Genomic DNA, 17,870 nt, shown 5'->3' on the forward strand with positions numbered 1-17,870 from the left:
CTTTTGAATCCACCAAGGCATTTACTCGCTTCTCTCAATCTACATTTTACCTCCACCACCACTCTTTCCTTTCCTGCCACATTCGCATCCAAGTATCTAAAACTATCCACTTCCTCCAGTCTATCTCCCTTAATGCTCACTTCCAGTCTGCTGCCACTTTTACCCCTTGTACATCTCATCACCTTATTTCTACCCACATTTATCTTCAACTTCCTTCTTTCACACACCCTCCCAAACTCCATCACTAACTTCCTCAATCCCTCCTCTGATCCTGCTACAAGCGCAGTGTTATCTGCAAACAATAGCTGGCTCACCTCCCACTTTTCTCCATTATCTTTAACCATTTCCAATCCCTGACCCACAACCCTTGCATTTACCTCTCACACCACCCCATCCACGTATAAGTTGAACAGCCAGGGCAACATAACACATCCCTGACAAAGTCCCACCTTTATCTCAAACCACTCACTCTTTCCATTTCCAATCCTGACACACACTTTACTACTCTTGACAGCTCCTAAAAGCTTTCCTCCTATCCTGTATATCTGCAAAACCTCCCACAGTGCATTCATGTCCACCCTGTCATAAGCCTTTTCCAGATCCATAAAAGCCCAAAAACCATCATAACCTTTTCCTATAGCTTTCTCACATATCTGTCTTACCACAAAAATCTGATCTATGCAACCTCTACCTGTCCTAAATCCACACTGTTCCTCACCAACTACTCCCTCTGTTCCTCTCCTAATCCTCTCAATCAAGATCCTCCCATAAGCCTTCCCAACTACACTTAACAAGCTAATTCCTCTGAAACTATTACACTCACTCTTGTCCCCTTTTCCCTTGTAAAATGGAACCATACAGGCACTCCTCCAGTCTTCCGGCACTCTACCCTCTCTCAAACATTAAATAACCTCACCAGCCAGTCCACCATCACTGTACCTCCTTTTTTCAGACATTCTGCATGGCATCTATCCAGACCAGGTGCCTTACCTGCTTTCATCATCTTAACAACTGCCTTCACTTCATCCTTCCTTATTTCTCCTCCATTATCCTCACTCATCATGGTTATTTTCTTAGCACTTCCCACTACAACTACCTTTCCCTCCCTATCCTCCTTCACATTTAGCAACTCCCTAAAATACTCTGCCCATCTTCCTCTTACTGCTTCTCTTCCATTATCATCTCTCCATCTGCACCTTTTACCTTTTCTTTTTTACTTGATTCGCCTCCTCTTCCTCTCTTAATTTCTTTCCAAAACATCTTTTCATTATTTTCAAAATTTTCTGTCATACTCTTACCCCATTTCACATCTGCTCTCCTCTTCACCTCCTTTATCTTATGCTTTACATCTCTTCTCTTTTCTTTGTACCTCTCATATGACTCCCTCATCCTATTTTGTAACCAATCTGTGAAAGCTTGCTTCTTTTGTACAACTTTCTTTGTTTCCTCATCCCACCACTCATTACTTAAATCTAATGGGAAAGTTTATTCCAGTCATGGACCTCCCCACTCTCTTGGTAATGATTTTTGTAATCTACGATATTAGTAAAAACGGTGATAAAATTTACTGTAACTATAAACAATTCTAGCATGCCTATAATGAATTTTAATAATGACTTACCCTTGCAAAGTTCTCTATGCAATATGCTGCAACCTTCTCTAAGTTGGCATGAGAATCAGATAAAGACTTACGCCCATCAGGAATCTCCTGCTGGACGAGTGTTACAAATTCAGAAGATAAAGCCATGGTTGCAATTCTGAAATAAGCAAATAGAAATAAATAAATATATGAATATATGTCCTAGTTTCAAGTACAGTACTTCTGAGAGCAAGATTATATAACAACAGATTGTCAAGGATGAAAGTGACAGTAATACACATAAGAACCCATGATGGTGATGTCAGGAGAGGAGGGGGTGTACAGGGCTTGATAGGGGATATGTATTTACCTAGTTGTATTTTACGGGATGAGAGCTATGCTCGTAGTGACCCATTTTTGTATCTCTCCGCATCCACTTTGTTCTTAAAATCTTGTATAGATTTGGCACTCACTGTTTCCCCATTTAGTTTGTTCCAGACATCAATCACTCTTTGTGGTCAGATATTTGAAAAAGAATAGCTCTATTCTTTTTCAAATATCTTTTGTAACTGTCCTTCTTTAGCTTCTTCTCATGTCCTCTTGTTTCTCTTCTGTCCCATTTTAATAAGTCGTCTCCATCAAGAACTTCCATCCCTTTCATAATGTATGTCTCCTACTCGCTAACTTATCATACCTAGCTTGAAGTTCATGCACAGTTCCATCTTGATTATTATCCTCAATTTCCAATTATCATATTTAGATTTTTATTCAAGGTGTGTGTATTTACCTAATTGTAGTATATGGGAAAGGAGCAATGCTCATTGGATCCCATCTCATATTGTTGTTGTTGTCGTTCCCTAGACTGTCTGTCCGAGCAGTCCCGTCTCCCCAAGGAAGGCCACAGCCGAAACTGGGTTTTCCCACAAATCCTTTATAGAGTGTATGTTGTGTTGTTTGCGTGCATGATTGTGTATAATGCAGTCTTCCATTATGTGTTGTATGGTATGGGGTGAAGTGTTACATCCTGGGCAGCTGTTCACAACACGGTCGTCCAGCCTCTTCTGGTAGCTTAGAAGTGCTGGGTGGTGACCGCATCGCAGTCTGGCCAAGTGGACTCTGTCCTTACGTGGGAGAGAGGATTCAGAAGGGTGGATATCAGGGGGTCTGGCATGCAGCAGTGTGTTGTCTTTCAGTGTGTTAATGGAGCGGTGAGTGATATGATTATGAATATGTTTCCGGAGGCTGGTATTTGGTGGTTGTGGAGGAAGAGAAGAGAGTATCTGTGTGTAATAAAGGTCTTTGGGTGTAGTTTTAATGTTTCTTGGTGTGTGTGGGTGTTCTGCTATGTAGTGTAGCGGGTGTGATGTGTTTGTGGTGGCTGCAGCAAGTGTTTGTGTGCCTCTCATGTCGAGGTGGTCCTTGACTTTGAGGACTTTTGTTTCATGGTGTAAATGGTCTGTAGGTGATGTATTTGTGCAGCCTGTAATTGTTTTTAGGGCTTTGTTTTGTATGATTTGAAGGGTGTTGTGGTGTGTCTCACTGAGATTAGGAGCCCATGCAGGACTCGCATAATTCATCACTGAGCGTATGCATTGTTTGTATATTGTTATATTAGTTTCTTTGTTTTGTCCAAATGTTGTTCCAGTGATTGACTTAAGTGCGTTAAGTCTAGGTGTGCATTTGTTTTTTATGTTTGTGAGGTGTTGTTTGAAAGACATGGATGTATCGTATGTTACACCAAGAATTTTCGGTGTGTTTGTGTGTGGTATTAGAGTGTTGTTGATGTAGAGATGAGGTATGTATTTGTGTTCTTTTGTCCAGTTGGTGAGAAGTGTTGCTGTAGATTTGGTTGGAGCTATTTTGAGTCTGTTTGTGATGAACCATGTGTTGAGTGTGTCAAGGTAAGGCTGGATTATTTCTGCAGCTTTGTCTGTGTTACGATGTGTGCATGTGATTGTTATGTCGTCTGCGTAGGAAGAGATTTGTATTTCTGAGGTGTCTGGCGTGGGTAAGTCATGCATGTATAGATTAAATAATGTGGGGGATAGAACCGAGCCCTGTGGTACTCCGTTCTTAATGTTTCTGATGTGCGATGATTGGCCATTATATGACACATGAGCATTCCTGCCTGCCAGATAATTGGCCAGCCATCTTTTGGTGTTATTGTGCATGTCTGTGTTATATATTTTATTTGTTAGGTTGTGGCGGGGGATAGCATCAAAAGCTTTACTAATGTCCAATGTTATAAGAAGTGTTCTGTGGTGGGGCCTATCTGAATTGATGCCATCTAAAATTCTTTGTGTGAGGTTTGTCAGAAGAGTGTTTGTGGAGTGTAGTGGCCTAAAACCGTGTTGTGAGTCAGCAAGGGGAATATATGGTGTGACAAGTTTAAGTATTAGGCGTTCAATGACTTTAGAGGGGGTGCAGAGAAGTGTGATTGGGCGGTGCGATGTTGGGATTGTTGGGTCTTTGTTCGGTTTTGGAATGGTGATTATTTTACCATGCTTCCAGATGTCGGGTATTGTGTTGTGTGAATAGCTGTAGTTTGCAATGTTTGTGAGTGCGTGTATACCTTGTGGTCCAATGTGTTTTAGGTGTATGTTGCTTATGTTATCAGGGCCACAGGCAGATGAGTGCTTGAGACTATGCAATATGAGTTTTGTCTGACTGTCTATGAAGGGTGTATAGTCTGAGTCTGTGGGAAAGTCTTTCTTACGTCGAATGGTGCGTCGGTCGTCAGGGTGAGATGTAAGATGGCTCGTCTGTGCAAAATGACGTATGAGTGCGTTTGCTTGTTGTCTGTTTGAGGGTAGATTATCTGTTGTTGTGATTATTGCTGCGTGAGAGCGTGTAGTGTTAGTGTTGGATAGTGTGATGCTGTTGAGTGTTTTGTACAATTTGCTGGTGTTTGTTTTGTGATCAAGTGTATTGATAAAGTTTTGCCAATTTTGTGTTTTTTGTTCAAGTATTTTATTGGCAATCACAGTGTTTAGTGTTTGTATTTGGTCTGTATTTGGTTTGTATTTGGAGTACCACAATCCCATCTCATATTCTCTGTAGTGGTAATATTTTCCAATAAAATTCTACTAATAATGAATTATATTCTTAATTTTGTTTTCTTCTTTTCCTTTAAACAATAATAAAATTGCCTTCATATCATGTTAAGTTTACACCATAGTTCATTTCAATGCATGATAAAAAAGAGCAAATTCACTTGGAAGAAAATATAAAAAGATGAAATGACTAAAATCCAAAATTTGGTAGAGGGAATAATTACTCTACAACAAGAAAAATAATGCATGTTCAATGTTGCTTTTACCTGAAAATCACAGAAATGAAATGGAAAACAAATGTAAAAGCAAAGCTATTTGATATAAATGATAAACAGTCACAGTGCCCTTACTTAGGTGAGTTGCGTTCCTTTCTTTCTTGATGTATGAAATCTATCGTTGAAAGCTTCAATTTATCATGCTATAGTTACTTGTGTCTGACAATATGCTACTTATTCAAATTTGTTCAGAAAAAAAACCTTATTGAGAGCAAAATGAGAAATTGGTGGGAGTGATTACAATCCAAAACCCTAAACACCAAAATTTTAAGGATGAATTATTTAAAACGTGAAAGATCATTTACATGACTAATGCTGAGGGTTTAAAACTTCGAAAAAAAATGAATAGAGATGCAGGTGAACTTGTGAAAATATTATATTCGGTCTAACTCTAAGTCCAACCAGTCTCTGGATAATGGATGTGAACAAATTGAGGCCATTCTTAGACGATATTATAAAGCAAAACAAAAACGATATTATCTAGATTATATTTTTCCGTGTCTACTAAATATCTAGTTCATTTGTGGCACAATTCTGTGTCTAAATAAAGATCTCTTTCGACAGTGACAGTCACTTGGCAATCCAATACAAGATATGGGCTAACTCCGACTAAATAAGTTACAATCAATGCAGGCTACTAAGTTAGTGAATCTAACTGCTTACCTTAGTGAATGCAAGCAACGTCTGATAACATGAAAATAGCGTTCTTCACTCAGGAAATTAGATAGTGTTGATTTTCTGACACCAAAATGATTCACAGTCCGTCGTACTGTTGCTATTTGTTTACTTCCTCAAAGGAAGCCACTCCTACACTAATAAGACAAACTATACAGATAAAAATGATGACACAATTTACTACTTTTGATAAAATGATAATGTTATTTAAATACAGTAGTATTCCACATCACGCTAAACTATTGTGTGGTTAAAATAGGTTACATGATTAGTTCTGACTTCTTGTAAATACGATTTCAGATCATAAACGTAAAATACAGGCAAAATGTGAAATTGAACATTAGTTCATGAAAACACACGCTATTTAAAAGCTTTTGAAATATCTAATATTATAAAAAGTTTTGGTTCTACAGATTTATTTCATAAATATTTTTTTCAGAACAATAGTCTACTCGGTCCGATCATCAGCTGTTGAAGAACATGGCGGGGATCGTGAGGACCGTCAACAAATTAAAGCCCCTTCAACGTAACAGAATAGTATTGACGCAGATTGTGCGATCAGGTGGAAGTGAGTAATTGATTAATACTGTTTGGTGTATATGCCCTATTTTCTGCACGAATGTAGGACAGTTGGATCATAATGAGCTTGGCCGGAATCCTTTTATTATAATTTCTTTCCTTTTGGAAGACTAGGTTTATTTATTTCACTGGTATAGAAGGTTAATCTTGCATGGCTGTCATCTTTCGTTTTATTTTATTTTTTCCAAGAATGGACGCCAGTTTGTGTTCCAATTGGAATATGATTCAATATGCACCAAGTTGTGTTCTAATTTAGTAATTATATTTATCATTTTTGTCTGGACATCAACAAGCATATTTAACTTGTACTTAGTGTCTTAGCGTACTTGTGTGTTTACTTAATTTACTTTTAAGGAACTATAGTCTTCCTCACAGCTATGGTGGCACAGTCTGCCAGTGCTGCATCCTCCAGTCTTGTCTAGCTCAGTCTGGTCCGTTTGTGAATGGGATGCAAATCTGTATTTTGTGGTGTATCCAGGTATTGGGGGTTTGTCAGGGAGCATCATAGATACTTGGGTCAATTTATAGTTTCATCCAACCATAGAATTTGATATGTGGCTTATGTGTTTCTGGTGAGAAATGTTGTGATATGAACGATGGTATATATCATTTCCATCGCAAATGCATACATTTGAAGTAATTAAGTATTGAAATTATGCACTTATGCCTACATCTCCCGAATGATCTGGGGGGATGTGTGGGAAATTGGGGTTTTTGGGTGGGGGAGACAAATAAATGGAGTAATGTGCGTTGCCAAACAGGTGTAAAATGAAGTAGACTAAAGAAACCCGTAAAAAAACAAAAACATCCCATATCGGTGGGTACCGCATGCGGCGCCATGTTTGTTTACTAACAATTGTAAATTTTTGTGACCAGAAGCGCTAGATTAGCCGCTCGCGCAAGACTTGGTAAACATAAAGTAAACTAAACTAACCTAACCTAACGGAGGTAATGTTAGTTCACGGTTAGGAAGTATTGCGCGGCTGGAGTGGACTTCGCTAAGTGTGACACATCTAGCGAGACATTGTTCGATTCGTTGGTAAACAGAAAGATGGCTACTGCTGGACTCCAGCCATAGAATGTGATTTTTTTTGTATTGTTTAAATGTTTTTGTTCATTTAATACCTGTTTTGCAACGCACATTACTCCCAAAAACCCCGATTTCCCACACATCCCCCCAGATCGTTCGGGAGATGTAGGCATAAGTGCATAACTTCAATACTAATTACTTCAGAAGTACGCATTTGCGACAGAAATGATGTACACCATCGTTCATATCACAACATTTCTCACCAGAAACACATAAGCTACATATCAAATTCTATGGTTGGGTGAAACTATAAATTGTCCGATACTTGTCTAACTCTCATTAACTTATCGACTGACCAGCCGTGTGAAGTTTTATATGTTTGTGATGTACATTGATTACTTTTGGGCCAATGTAGGTTAAGCTGGACAGAAAGAGGGTCCTTGGCCTTCACTGGTGCCTGGGAAAGGAGGGTGTGCTCTTTTCGTTTGTCTCAAGTATGCTCAATATATTGGAGTGATGGAATGGGGTCTGGTTCCAGGTTCTCTAAGACTGTGTCTTGATTTAAGTGATCTCAGGACCCATCAGGCCATGTGCTTTGCTTGGGTTACTGTTGTTGCTCTGTGGTGTGTGAAGATGGCATCCTCATCTAGATCTCAAGACATTTCACAACTGGTTTAGGTAGTATTACTTGTTCTCCTTGGGTATACAGGTTTGTAAATTCTTTGGTACAGTGAGTCCTCCTTATACGGTAATTCTTTATCCGGTGAATTCACAGTTATGGTATTTGGTAATTACTACCCTCGATTCTATTTACGGTAAGAAAAATTCACAGATATAGTATCTGCTAGATATTTTGAAGAGGAAAGAGCAGGGAGAAGGTACGTCTGCCATATCTTATTATTACATGTTATAATGGGTTCGGTATACGGTAATTTCAATTTGCAGTAAGGTTTTCAGGAATGCATATGTACTGTATAATGAGGACTTTCTGTATTGGTATTTGGGCCACATCTTAACCCCTTCACTCCGGACCAAAATCTCGCGGGCAGCATTAGCTGCCAGACGTGCGATGTTGCGTCATAATACTCGCATTATAAAAAATAAAGTTACCGCTGCATTTAGCTTGTTCTCTTTCACCCGTGAATTTTGATAACCATAGAAAATATGATGAAGCCAGTTTACAGAGTATGGGGGTCACGCAGGTACAACTACAATAAATATAATCAAGACGCTGACATTGGCATCCTTGCGTACCCACTTCATGACGCCTACGTAGGTGTCATTGTATTGAAGGGGTTAATAGTTAAAAAAATTTCCTTGTGGAAGCACATGTTAACCTATTCATAGATTTTATTAAGGTTGGCTTATGGACTTCAATGTCTGCGATGACATTGTGGCTGATGTCATCAGCAAAGGAGTGATACATGTCCAAATCCTGTGATACTCTACTGATGAATGTTGATCTGTCTGATCTATAGCAATCAAAAACCACCATTTGTATTCTAGATGTAAGAAGGCTGTGTAGCCATTCTTAGAATTCCACAGACATTCCCAGGGATCTGAGCTGTGGAGGAGATTTCATGGTCAAATTCTTTTGTGAAACCAAGTTAGATATTATAGACTTCCTTCCTGGCTCAAGTTTGTGGAGTAAGCAGTCATAGTGGGCAATTATCTTCCTTTTGTGGTATCTATGTTAACCTCTCTCATATGATGATGCCTATGTGTTGTGCACTTTGATTATGTATGTATATTTTGTTGTGGTAGCTGGCCAAAATGTTTAGATCGTGTACCTCTGGACAATATAGGCCCCTCCTACAACCAAATATGATTGGCTATGATTCTTTCTGTTTTACTCTACTGGCCAATGGGACACATGTTTCTTTGTAGGCATCCTTGCCTTCCTCAGACAGGGCTCAATTCATTAGGAGTCAGCGAAGTTCATGCTATCCATTAAGAAAGGCGACCTCAGCAAGACAGAAATAGTGTTTACAGCTTGAGAAGGGGCCCCGTGCACAATGCGATGATAAAAACTAGTATCAACCAGTGGTGATGTTGCCGTCGTCAAACCAATCGCCATATATGTAGGCATCATGAGGTGCGAGTATACGAGTGCTGGCATTGGCATCCTGATTATATTTACTTTGTAGTTGTGGTTGAGTGACCCCCGAATTTTATGAACTGGCTTGATTACATTTTCTGTATTTATTATTACTCACAGTGAAAGATAATGAGTAAGGTGGCAATGACTATATTTTATAACATGAGTATTGTGATGCATCATTGTACATCAGGTATCTGATGCTGCACATGAGAATTTGACTTGTAATGGATAGGTTAAAATGTTGCTGAAGAGGAGGTTGCTCTTAAAGTAGGCAGTTATTCTGATATATAGGATTTTCTCTAATATTGTTATGAGGGAAAGTGAGTGTATGTAATGGATGCAGACCATGAAGCCTGTATGCTCAGATCTTCCATCCATTGTTGAGATGTTTTGTTGGTGCGAGGTGCAAGAGGCAGCTTTGCTTCATAGTTGAACATCTTGATGGCTCTAGTATTTGTCAAGTCTCCTCTTAAATACATGTATGTAAGGCGTTTCCACTATAGATGCTGGTTCCATGTGTTGACAACATTTTTCCATGAAAAAGTCATGTGGGACATAAATACAACTTGCATGAGGGACAATTAGCAGTGAAAAGGCAAAAAAATCTGGATCTAAAGAGTGCTAGAAAACTAGTCATAAGAGGAAACATGTTTTGGTAATTGTTCTTGGTTGTGAATATATATACTCGTATATATATTTTTTTAACTTATTATTTTATTTGATTTATATATATTTACCTTCTTGGTAACTGAAATAATTTTAAGTGATCTATATTGAAAGTGTAGTATTTAGGAATTTTAAAATGCTGCCATTATGTACATCACTTGCCTTGTTTGTCAGATTAGTGACATGACACATTTAGGTATATTAAATGTTCCTAAGACTACTCAGCAAGTTCTTTTTGTTCTGGCAAATGTGACCTTGCCCTCCATTCCTTCATTTTAAAAGATTTATATTTTGCCAAAGTAGGGCTGTATAATGAATTTCAAACAGGGCTCAGTCTTCAAGAAAAAATGGTAAATTTCAAAGGTAGAAACCAAAATTAGTTTGTAAAACTTGCCCACATGGAAACCTGGTACTTATGATTAATGACATGAATGCTATTTCAAACATTCATGGTAATGACTGTATTTGCAGCATGGAACAAAGACTGGAAACCCTCGGTGAAAGTCCCTAAAACTGAAGAGGAGAAGGCAGCAGCAGCTGCTAAGTATGGGATGTTGCCCCAGGACTATGAAACTTTTCCAGAAGATGGAACAGGTCATGGTGACTACCCCAACCTTCCTCCTGTCTCTGCAGACTCAAGAGATCCCTACGGGAACTATGATTTTCCAGAATATAGAAGATACTATGGGGAACCGGTAAGTAGATGAATAGAATATTTTGTGTTATGCCCAAAATGTTAGATTAAAAACTTATCAAGCTCTCTCCTGAGTTCGTTCCATCTCTAAATTATACCTGTCAGTATGTAGAGGTATGAGGTGTGTATTTATCTAATTGTAGTATACAGGAAAAGAACAACACTCATTGAGTCCATCTCCTATTCTCTAATTTTCTAACATGCCTAGAATCAAATTCATGTACGGTTCCAACTTAATCTGTGTCTTTGATTTCCAATTATCATATTTAGATTTGAACTTGTGTATTGTTTGAGCTTGGGCTATATCACTTTTATGAGCTATTCCACATATACATCTATATGGGAAACTGTATTTCTTCACATCCTTTCGACATGTGGTCTTTCTTTGTTTACTTCTATGACCTAAAGCCCATCTTGTGTTTGAGTGAGAGACATGTAAGAATAGCACCAACATTCCTATGTTAAGGTTATCTCCCAGCACATAATTAGCCTTGCAACAGACACTGAGTATTCATAATGCAGTTGCCATTCAAAATCTGTTATTTGAACATAGACCTGGGAGATGTTGGTCTACTGTAATAGAGACAATGGATCTAGAGGTTGACCGAGGGCAACAGATTGATCGACTCACCCATCCCAGATAACTAGAGCTAGAATTTTTTCACTAAGTGACTTGTGGGCTGACCCAATGGGTCTTGCCAATTTTCTGGTGCAGTGCATCTGCAAGAGAGAAATGGGGCACCAGATTAATTGGTTGTATGTTTCTTACAGGTACACCTTCATGTTGACATGTTGGGCATGGATAGGTATGATGCGAATTTCAAGCCACGCTTCACTGGTACCCAACAGCTTGGAGCTTTCTTTGGTGTCATGACAGTGTTGTTTGCAGCCTACATATATTTAGAAGACAAAAAGTTCCATTGGCCTGTGGTTTGTATTACTTTATTTATTTTTATTATTTATTTTATGTATTTATTTATTATTTTGTATATTTGAGGGGTGGTGAATGGGAGTGGAGTATGTGGGGATAAATGGATTTATGCCTTTGACTTTGGTTACCTCCATTAAAGGGGAAAATGCCTTTGATATATGTATGTATATTTGAAAAAGGAGAGCAGATGTGAAATGGGGTAAGAGTATGACAAATTTTTTATATACATATACTAAGGCTTTTTTCCCCCTAACAAGGGAGGTAGCCAAAAAACAAAGGCACAAAAACCATTCCCACCCATTCCATCCCTAATACACTCCATTCCCCTCCACCCTCTACCCTCCCTCCCATCTTGGCACCTCCTGAATGACGGGTCATCCCTGCATCTTGTCCACTGCCCTGGGTAAGAGGCAGTGTTGCAAAACACAGCACATCCACAGCAAGGCTGCTATATTAAATCGGTGACCCCCCTCTCCATCTCCCCATGCAGAAAAGGTGAAAATGGGGAGAAATCCCTTTGGGCTGTGTCAAATTTTTCTCGCACATACTATCTCACCCCCATCCCCCCACCCATTCCACCTCATGCATCACATCATTATTCATATACAACCATTCTCCATTCACCCGTCTTCTGTCCTTTCCCGTCCTTCCTCAACAGACATTCCCCTCTTCCCCAAAGCCCCTTTTACCCCGTCCATCCATCTCATCCTAGGACGCCTCCTCATGTTCACTCCTTCCATACCTCTTTTACTAGTCTTTCTTTACTCATTCTTTCCATGTGTCCAAACCATCCTAATACTCTTTCATCCACCCTATCTCCCAACTCCATTACCACCCCTGATCTCCTCACCTCCTCATTTCTCACTCTATCCAACCTAGTAACCCCTATCATCTTCCTCACACCTCATCTCAAACACATTCAAACTCCTCTCTTATGTTCCATGTTTCTGCCCCATACAGTGCTGTCAGCACAATCACTCCTTCATGCAACCTCCTCTTAGCATCCATTCCCAAATGTCTATTTCTCATTATGCTTTTTAATCCACCAAGGCATTTACTCGCTTCTCTCAATCTACATTCTACCTCCACTCCTCCCTTTCCTGCCACATTCGCACCCAAGTATCTAAAACTATCCACCTCCTCCAGTCTATCTCCCTTAATGCTCACTTCCAGTCTGCTGCCACTTTCACCCCTTGTACATCTCATCACCTTACTTTTACCCACATTTATCTTTAGCTTTCTTCTTTCACACACTCTCCCAAACTCTGTCACTAACTTCCTCAATCCCTCCTCTGATCCTGCCACAACTGCAATGTCATCAGCAAACAACAGCTGGCTCACCTCCCACTTTTCTCCCTTTTCTTTAAACAAATTTTTTAAAGTAATAAAAAGATGTTTTGGAAGGAAGTTAAGAGAGGAAGGGGAGGCAAATCAAGTAGAGAAGAAAAGGTGAAAGGTGCAGATGGAGAGATGATAATGGCAGAAATGGCAGTAAGAGGAAGATAGGCAGAGTATTTTAGGGAGTTGCTAAATGTGAAGGATAGGGAGGGAAAGGTAGTTGCAGTAGGAAGTGCTTAGAAAAAGACATTGATACATACATATACCAATGCCTTTTTCCTTACAAGGACAGTGATGAATGAGGAAAATAGAGAAATACGAAAAGATGAGGTGAAAGCAGTTATTCAAATGAAGAGAGCAGGTAAGGCACCTGGGTTAGGTGGGTGTCATGCAGTGAGTGAGATATCAAGGAGTATGGGCACTGAAAAAGGTTAAGAACCATTGTCTAAAGAGAAGTACAGTGATGGACTGGCTGGTGAGGTTGTTTAATATTTGTCTAAAAGAGAGTAGAGTACCAGAGGACTGCCTGTATAGTTTACCTTACAAGGGAAAGGTGACAAGTGTGAGTGTGGTAGTTTCAGTCTTATCAGTTTGTTTAGTGGAGTTGGGAAGGCTTATGGGAGGGTTTTGATTGAGAAGATTAGGAGAGAAACGAGGGAGAAATTGGTGAGGAATAGTGTGGGTTTAGGACAGGTAAGGGTTGTGGGGATCAGATTTTGTGGTAAGGCAGATATGCTGAAAAGCTTTAGAAGATAAGGATGACACTTTGGGCCTTTATGAATTTGGAAAAGGCTTATGACAGGGTAGATAGGAAAACACTGGGAGGTTTTACAGACATAGGATAGGAAAGCTGTTAAGAGCAGTCAAGAGTTTTTATGAGAGTAGTAGAACCTGTGTTAGAATTAGACATGAAGAAAGGAGTGGTTTGAGGTAAAGAGGCTTTGCTAGGCATGTGTCATGTTGCCATGGCTGTTCAATTTATACATGGATGGGGTGGTGTAAGAGGTAAATGGAAAGGTAATGGGCTGATGATTGGAGAGAGTTAAAGAAAATGGAAAAAATGGGAGAAGCCAGTTGTCGTTTGCTGACAACATGGCATTTGTAGCAGGATCAGAGGAGGGATTAAGGAAGTTAGTAATGGAATTTGGGAAGGTGTGCAAAAGAAGGAAGCTGAAGATAAATGTGGTTTAAAAGTAAGTTAGATGTACAAGGTGAGAATGTGGCAGCAAATTGGAAGAGAGTATTAAGGGATGGAGACTGGAGGATGTGGATAGCTTTAGATATTATGGGATGAATGTGGTGGGAAAGGGAGGAGTGGAGGTAGAATGTAGATTAAGAGAAACGAGTAGATGCCTTGAGGGATTAAATAGTGTAATGAGAGACATTTGGGAATGGATGCCAAGAAGAGGTTGTATGAAAGGGTAATTGTGCCAACAGCACTATGGGGAAGAAACATGGAACAGTAGGCTGGATAGTGTGATAAAGGAGGTGAGGAGGAGAATGGAGGTGGAAAGAAAGGTGGGAGATAGGGTTGATGAAAGAGTATTGGGATGGTTTGGACACGTGGAAAGAACAAGTGAAGAAGGGTTAGTAAAAGAGGTGTTGAAGGCAGAGGTAGAAGGAGTGAACATGAGGGGGAGACCAAGGATGAGATGGATGGATGGGGTAAAAGGGGGATGTCTGTTGAGGAAGGAAGGGAGAAGACAGAAGATAGGGATGAGTGGAGAATGGTTGTGTATGGATGATGCTGTGATGCATAGAAGGGAGTAGGTGGGGGATGGGGGGATTGAGGGAGTATGTGTGAATATTTTGACGCAGCTCAAAGGGATTTATCCCCATCTTCTTTCTCTGAATGAGGGGATGGAGGGGTCGCTGATTAAGTGAAGCGGCCTTGCTGTGGATGTGCTGTCATGGTTCATTGCTTCTGACCCAGGGCAGTGGGCAGGATGCAGGGATGACCCATCATCCAGGAGGAGTCAAGATAAGAGGGAGAGAGGGGGATGAATGGGAGTGGAATATGTAGGGATGGAATGGACTTTATGCATTGTTTTGCTACCTCCCTTGTAAGGGAGCAGTCGTTATATGGTATGGACTTGGAAATGGTGAGGTACTTATTAGGTAGAAAACAGGACAGAGAGGGCTGTAAAACCTAGAAACTGTATTCATAATGAACAAGGAAAACCTATTCCCCAAAACTAACCTAACCACCCAGTCTCTGTACTTGTTGAACAACCATGCATAGCTAATGAAGTAACATGTTCACCAAGATTTCGTAAATGTATGAGAGGACCCAAGGATGATTGTCAGCTGTTGTAGGGCTGTAGGTTTCCAGTTGGCAAAGCTCAGGGCAACAATTAATTGATCCCCTTAATCATTAGTGCTGGGAGTGAAAGCAGAGGAGGCATGCAGATAAGGTGCAAATCAGTTCTGACAATTTTTCATTTAAGTCCTCATTGTTTCTGAATTGCATAAATTTCACATTTTCACTTTTCAGATGAAGAAGCAATATCCTGGTGATGGACAGGTGCATTACACTTTTGAACCAGCAGAGTAATGGTACATCGTAACATCTTAAGTTATATGTAAATAGGTCTGTAATGGAGATTATATATGAATAAAAATATAAATGGAAAAAGAAGTTTCCTTTCCTGGCTCAGGTAGGATCTTGTCATTGCAAAGTTATCAGATGTTGCAATTTGTGAAGGATAAAGAAAAGCAATGTTAATTATATTTTCATGCCCATACAGATGATTTATTCATGCGACATGAATTTATACCCTGATATGCAATAGCTGTGATCCATTGTTACATCAGCAGTAATTGAAAACCAGGCCTGATTTCTGCCAATTTCAGCAAACAACTTCACAAAATTAAGCATGCTCAGGTAATTGGAACAAGTTCTTGCCACTGACCATGCAAGTATAAAGTATGATTTTAAACAGTCAACATTTTACGGCACTTACAGAGAACTACTTTTTCATGTAGATTCAGTGACTGTAAAAACTGCAAAAGAAAATGAGAAATACTGCTTACTGTTATATCACAGTCATGACTAGCAACTTTCCGCAGCTTATAAAGTGTACTAATTCATAGGTCCTCCCCTCTTCATGACAAAAGTCAGACTGCTAAGATTCTACTCGTGGCTTCCATTTCCAAAATATATTCTTGTCAGAGGTGACAGGTTGTTCCTACATTATTTGCAAACATACCTGTTAATGTAAAAAATTTTGAACAAGCTAATATAGGGACTAAAGGTGACGGCATTTTCATATGAATCCAAAGGATACTTTATTTTAGTTTCCCACCACTTTGAATTATTCTGAATCTACTGGAGGAAAAAGTAGCTGAGAATCAAGTTGCACCATAAAAATATTGTATTTTATATAATTCCAGAACCTAAGTACCATTAAATTATGATTTATTCATTCAACTAAAATATATTTCTTACAAAAGTGGACTATGACAACTTTCATTACATACATGATTGATGGTCATTATCACGATAAAATTCAAGGGCTTCCTACCTCAACACACAATTAAAAAAGGCTCAACAAATGACAATTTTCCCCTTCATGGGTTGCAAGTAGTTCAGGCAATGCTATCTTTGATTTTGAGGTAATGATTGGTGGATGGATGCATTGCTACCATTCTCTATTTGTTTGAATTTTTTTCTACAACTTGAAGAACAGTATGACAAAGTCCTTACAGTAACAACAATGATAACATGACTTTGTTAGTCCTTAACAGGATATAACAAAAACTTGATTTCAACTTTGCATCTACCAAAACATGTACAGTATATAAAATGTGTACCAGAATTCATTACTGACTTAAGTATTGCACACTTTTCAAATGCAAATATATTCTGCTAAGTGCATTAGCTGTGTATTGCAATGCACTGTGCTTAGGGCCTTGCACAAGGATCAATTACATACACATTCTCTTGTGTTGCTACTAATACACAGTGTCTGTGTCGATGGCAATTGATGAGGTATTGCACAAATATTATGTGGAAGACCCACTCCAGCTGCTAGAGTATACAAGAAATGCTAATAAAGACATGAACAAGTATTATCACAATACATATACATTGAAAGTTGCAAAATATTACCAGAGGTAATACAATATATAAACAACAAGCCACAAGTAAGGGTGGTAGAATCTACTTAATATCAACCCTCCCATCAGTACTAATAAAACCTGATGGCTGAGGATAGACACATTTCTATACACATAAAAAGTTGGAAAAGTAATAGTTAGTTCTTAAATGTGCATATCACTTCTGGGGAAGAAAAAATGGTATTATGTCTGCAATAGAATAGAAGAGTAATATACTTTCAGGCCATTTCTATATTCTTAAACCAACACTTTTCTAGTTGATTCTAGTTTTCACAATCACTGTTCATAATAATTAGTAATGGTTCTCCTGACAAGACTGTTACATCACAAGCTTGAAATTGAACATATTTGGCATCAGCTGGTCCCAGGCCATAATGATAATACAAATCTATACTTGTTTATCCATAAAAATTAAATTCAATATCTATGTTGTTTCACTTGTATATTAAAGCATTTACAATTAAAAATTTCCGTCTTCTTTTTTTTTCTGCATGAGGGGACAGAGGGTGGGTGGGTCGCTGATTTAATGAAGCTGCCATGTTGTGGATGTGCTGTGTCTTGCTACATTGCTTCTGACCCAGGGCAGTGGGTGAGATGCAGGGATGACCTGTCATCCTGGATCAGCCAAGATAAGAGGGAGGTGAGTGGGAGTGGTGTATGTGGGAAAGGGATGGGTGGGAGTGGTGTATGTGGGAAAGGGATGGGTGGGAGTGGATTTTATGCCTTTGTTTTTGGCTATCTCCCTTATAAGCAGGAAAAAAAGCTGTTAGTGTATATATATATATATATGTACTATTAAAAAATAAATGTAGGTCACTATTACACTCCTT

The 17,870-nt window shown here is 39.1% G+C and overlaps 2 protein-coding genes across 7 annotated transcripts in view; one reads left to right on the forward strand and one right to left on the reverse strand.

Annotated features, from left to right (window-relative positions):
- LOC143038679 (abl interactor 2-like) overlaps positions 1-5,840 on the reverse strand; it is a 31,555-nt gene extending 25,715 nt beyond the window's left edge. For 2 of the 6 annotated variants that reach the window (XM_076208220.1, XM_076208217.1), the window contains exons 1-2: positions 5,571-5,839; positions 1,622-1,757 (exon numbers count right to left, since the gene is read on the reverse strand). In XM_076208220.1, the coding sequence (XP_076064335.1) occupies positions 1,622-1,747 (126 nt within the window). In that variant the 5' untranslated portion in view covers positions 1,748-1,757; positions 5,571-5,839. Of the gene's footprint in view, positions 1-1,621; positions 1,758-4,982; positions 5,291-5,570 lie in introns of those variants that run through there. The other 4 variants (XM_076208222.1, XM_076208218.1, XM_076208223.1 and 1 more) reach the window with 4 other exon arrangements.
- Positions 5,841-6,015: 175 nt separating this feature from the next.
- ND-ASHI (NADH:ubiquinone oxidoreductase subunit ASHI) lies at positions 6,016-15,559 on the forward strand. The gene is made up of 4 exons (XM_076208224.1): positions 6,016-6,150; positions 10,430-10,653; positions 11,424-11,582; positions 15,416-15,559. The coding sequence occupies exons 1-4, from the start codon at positions 6,063-6,065 to the stop codon at positions 15,473-15,475; spliced, it is 531 nt and encodes a 176-aa protein (XP_076064339.1). The 5' UTR covers positions 6,016-6,062; the 3' UTR covers positions 15,476-15,559.
- Positions 15,560-17,870: the final 2,311 nt, after the last annotated feature.

This window comes from Oratosquilla oratoria, chromosome 24, assembly GCF_046742065.1.
Source record: "Oratosquilla oratoria isolate Oo_2021 chromosome 24, ASM4674206v1, whole genome shotgun sequence".
Lineage (NCBI taxonomy): Eukaryota > Metazoa > Arthropoda > Malacostraca > Stomatopoda > Squillidae > Oratosquilla > Oratosquilla oratoria.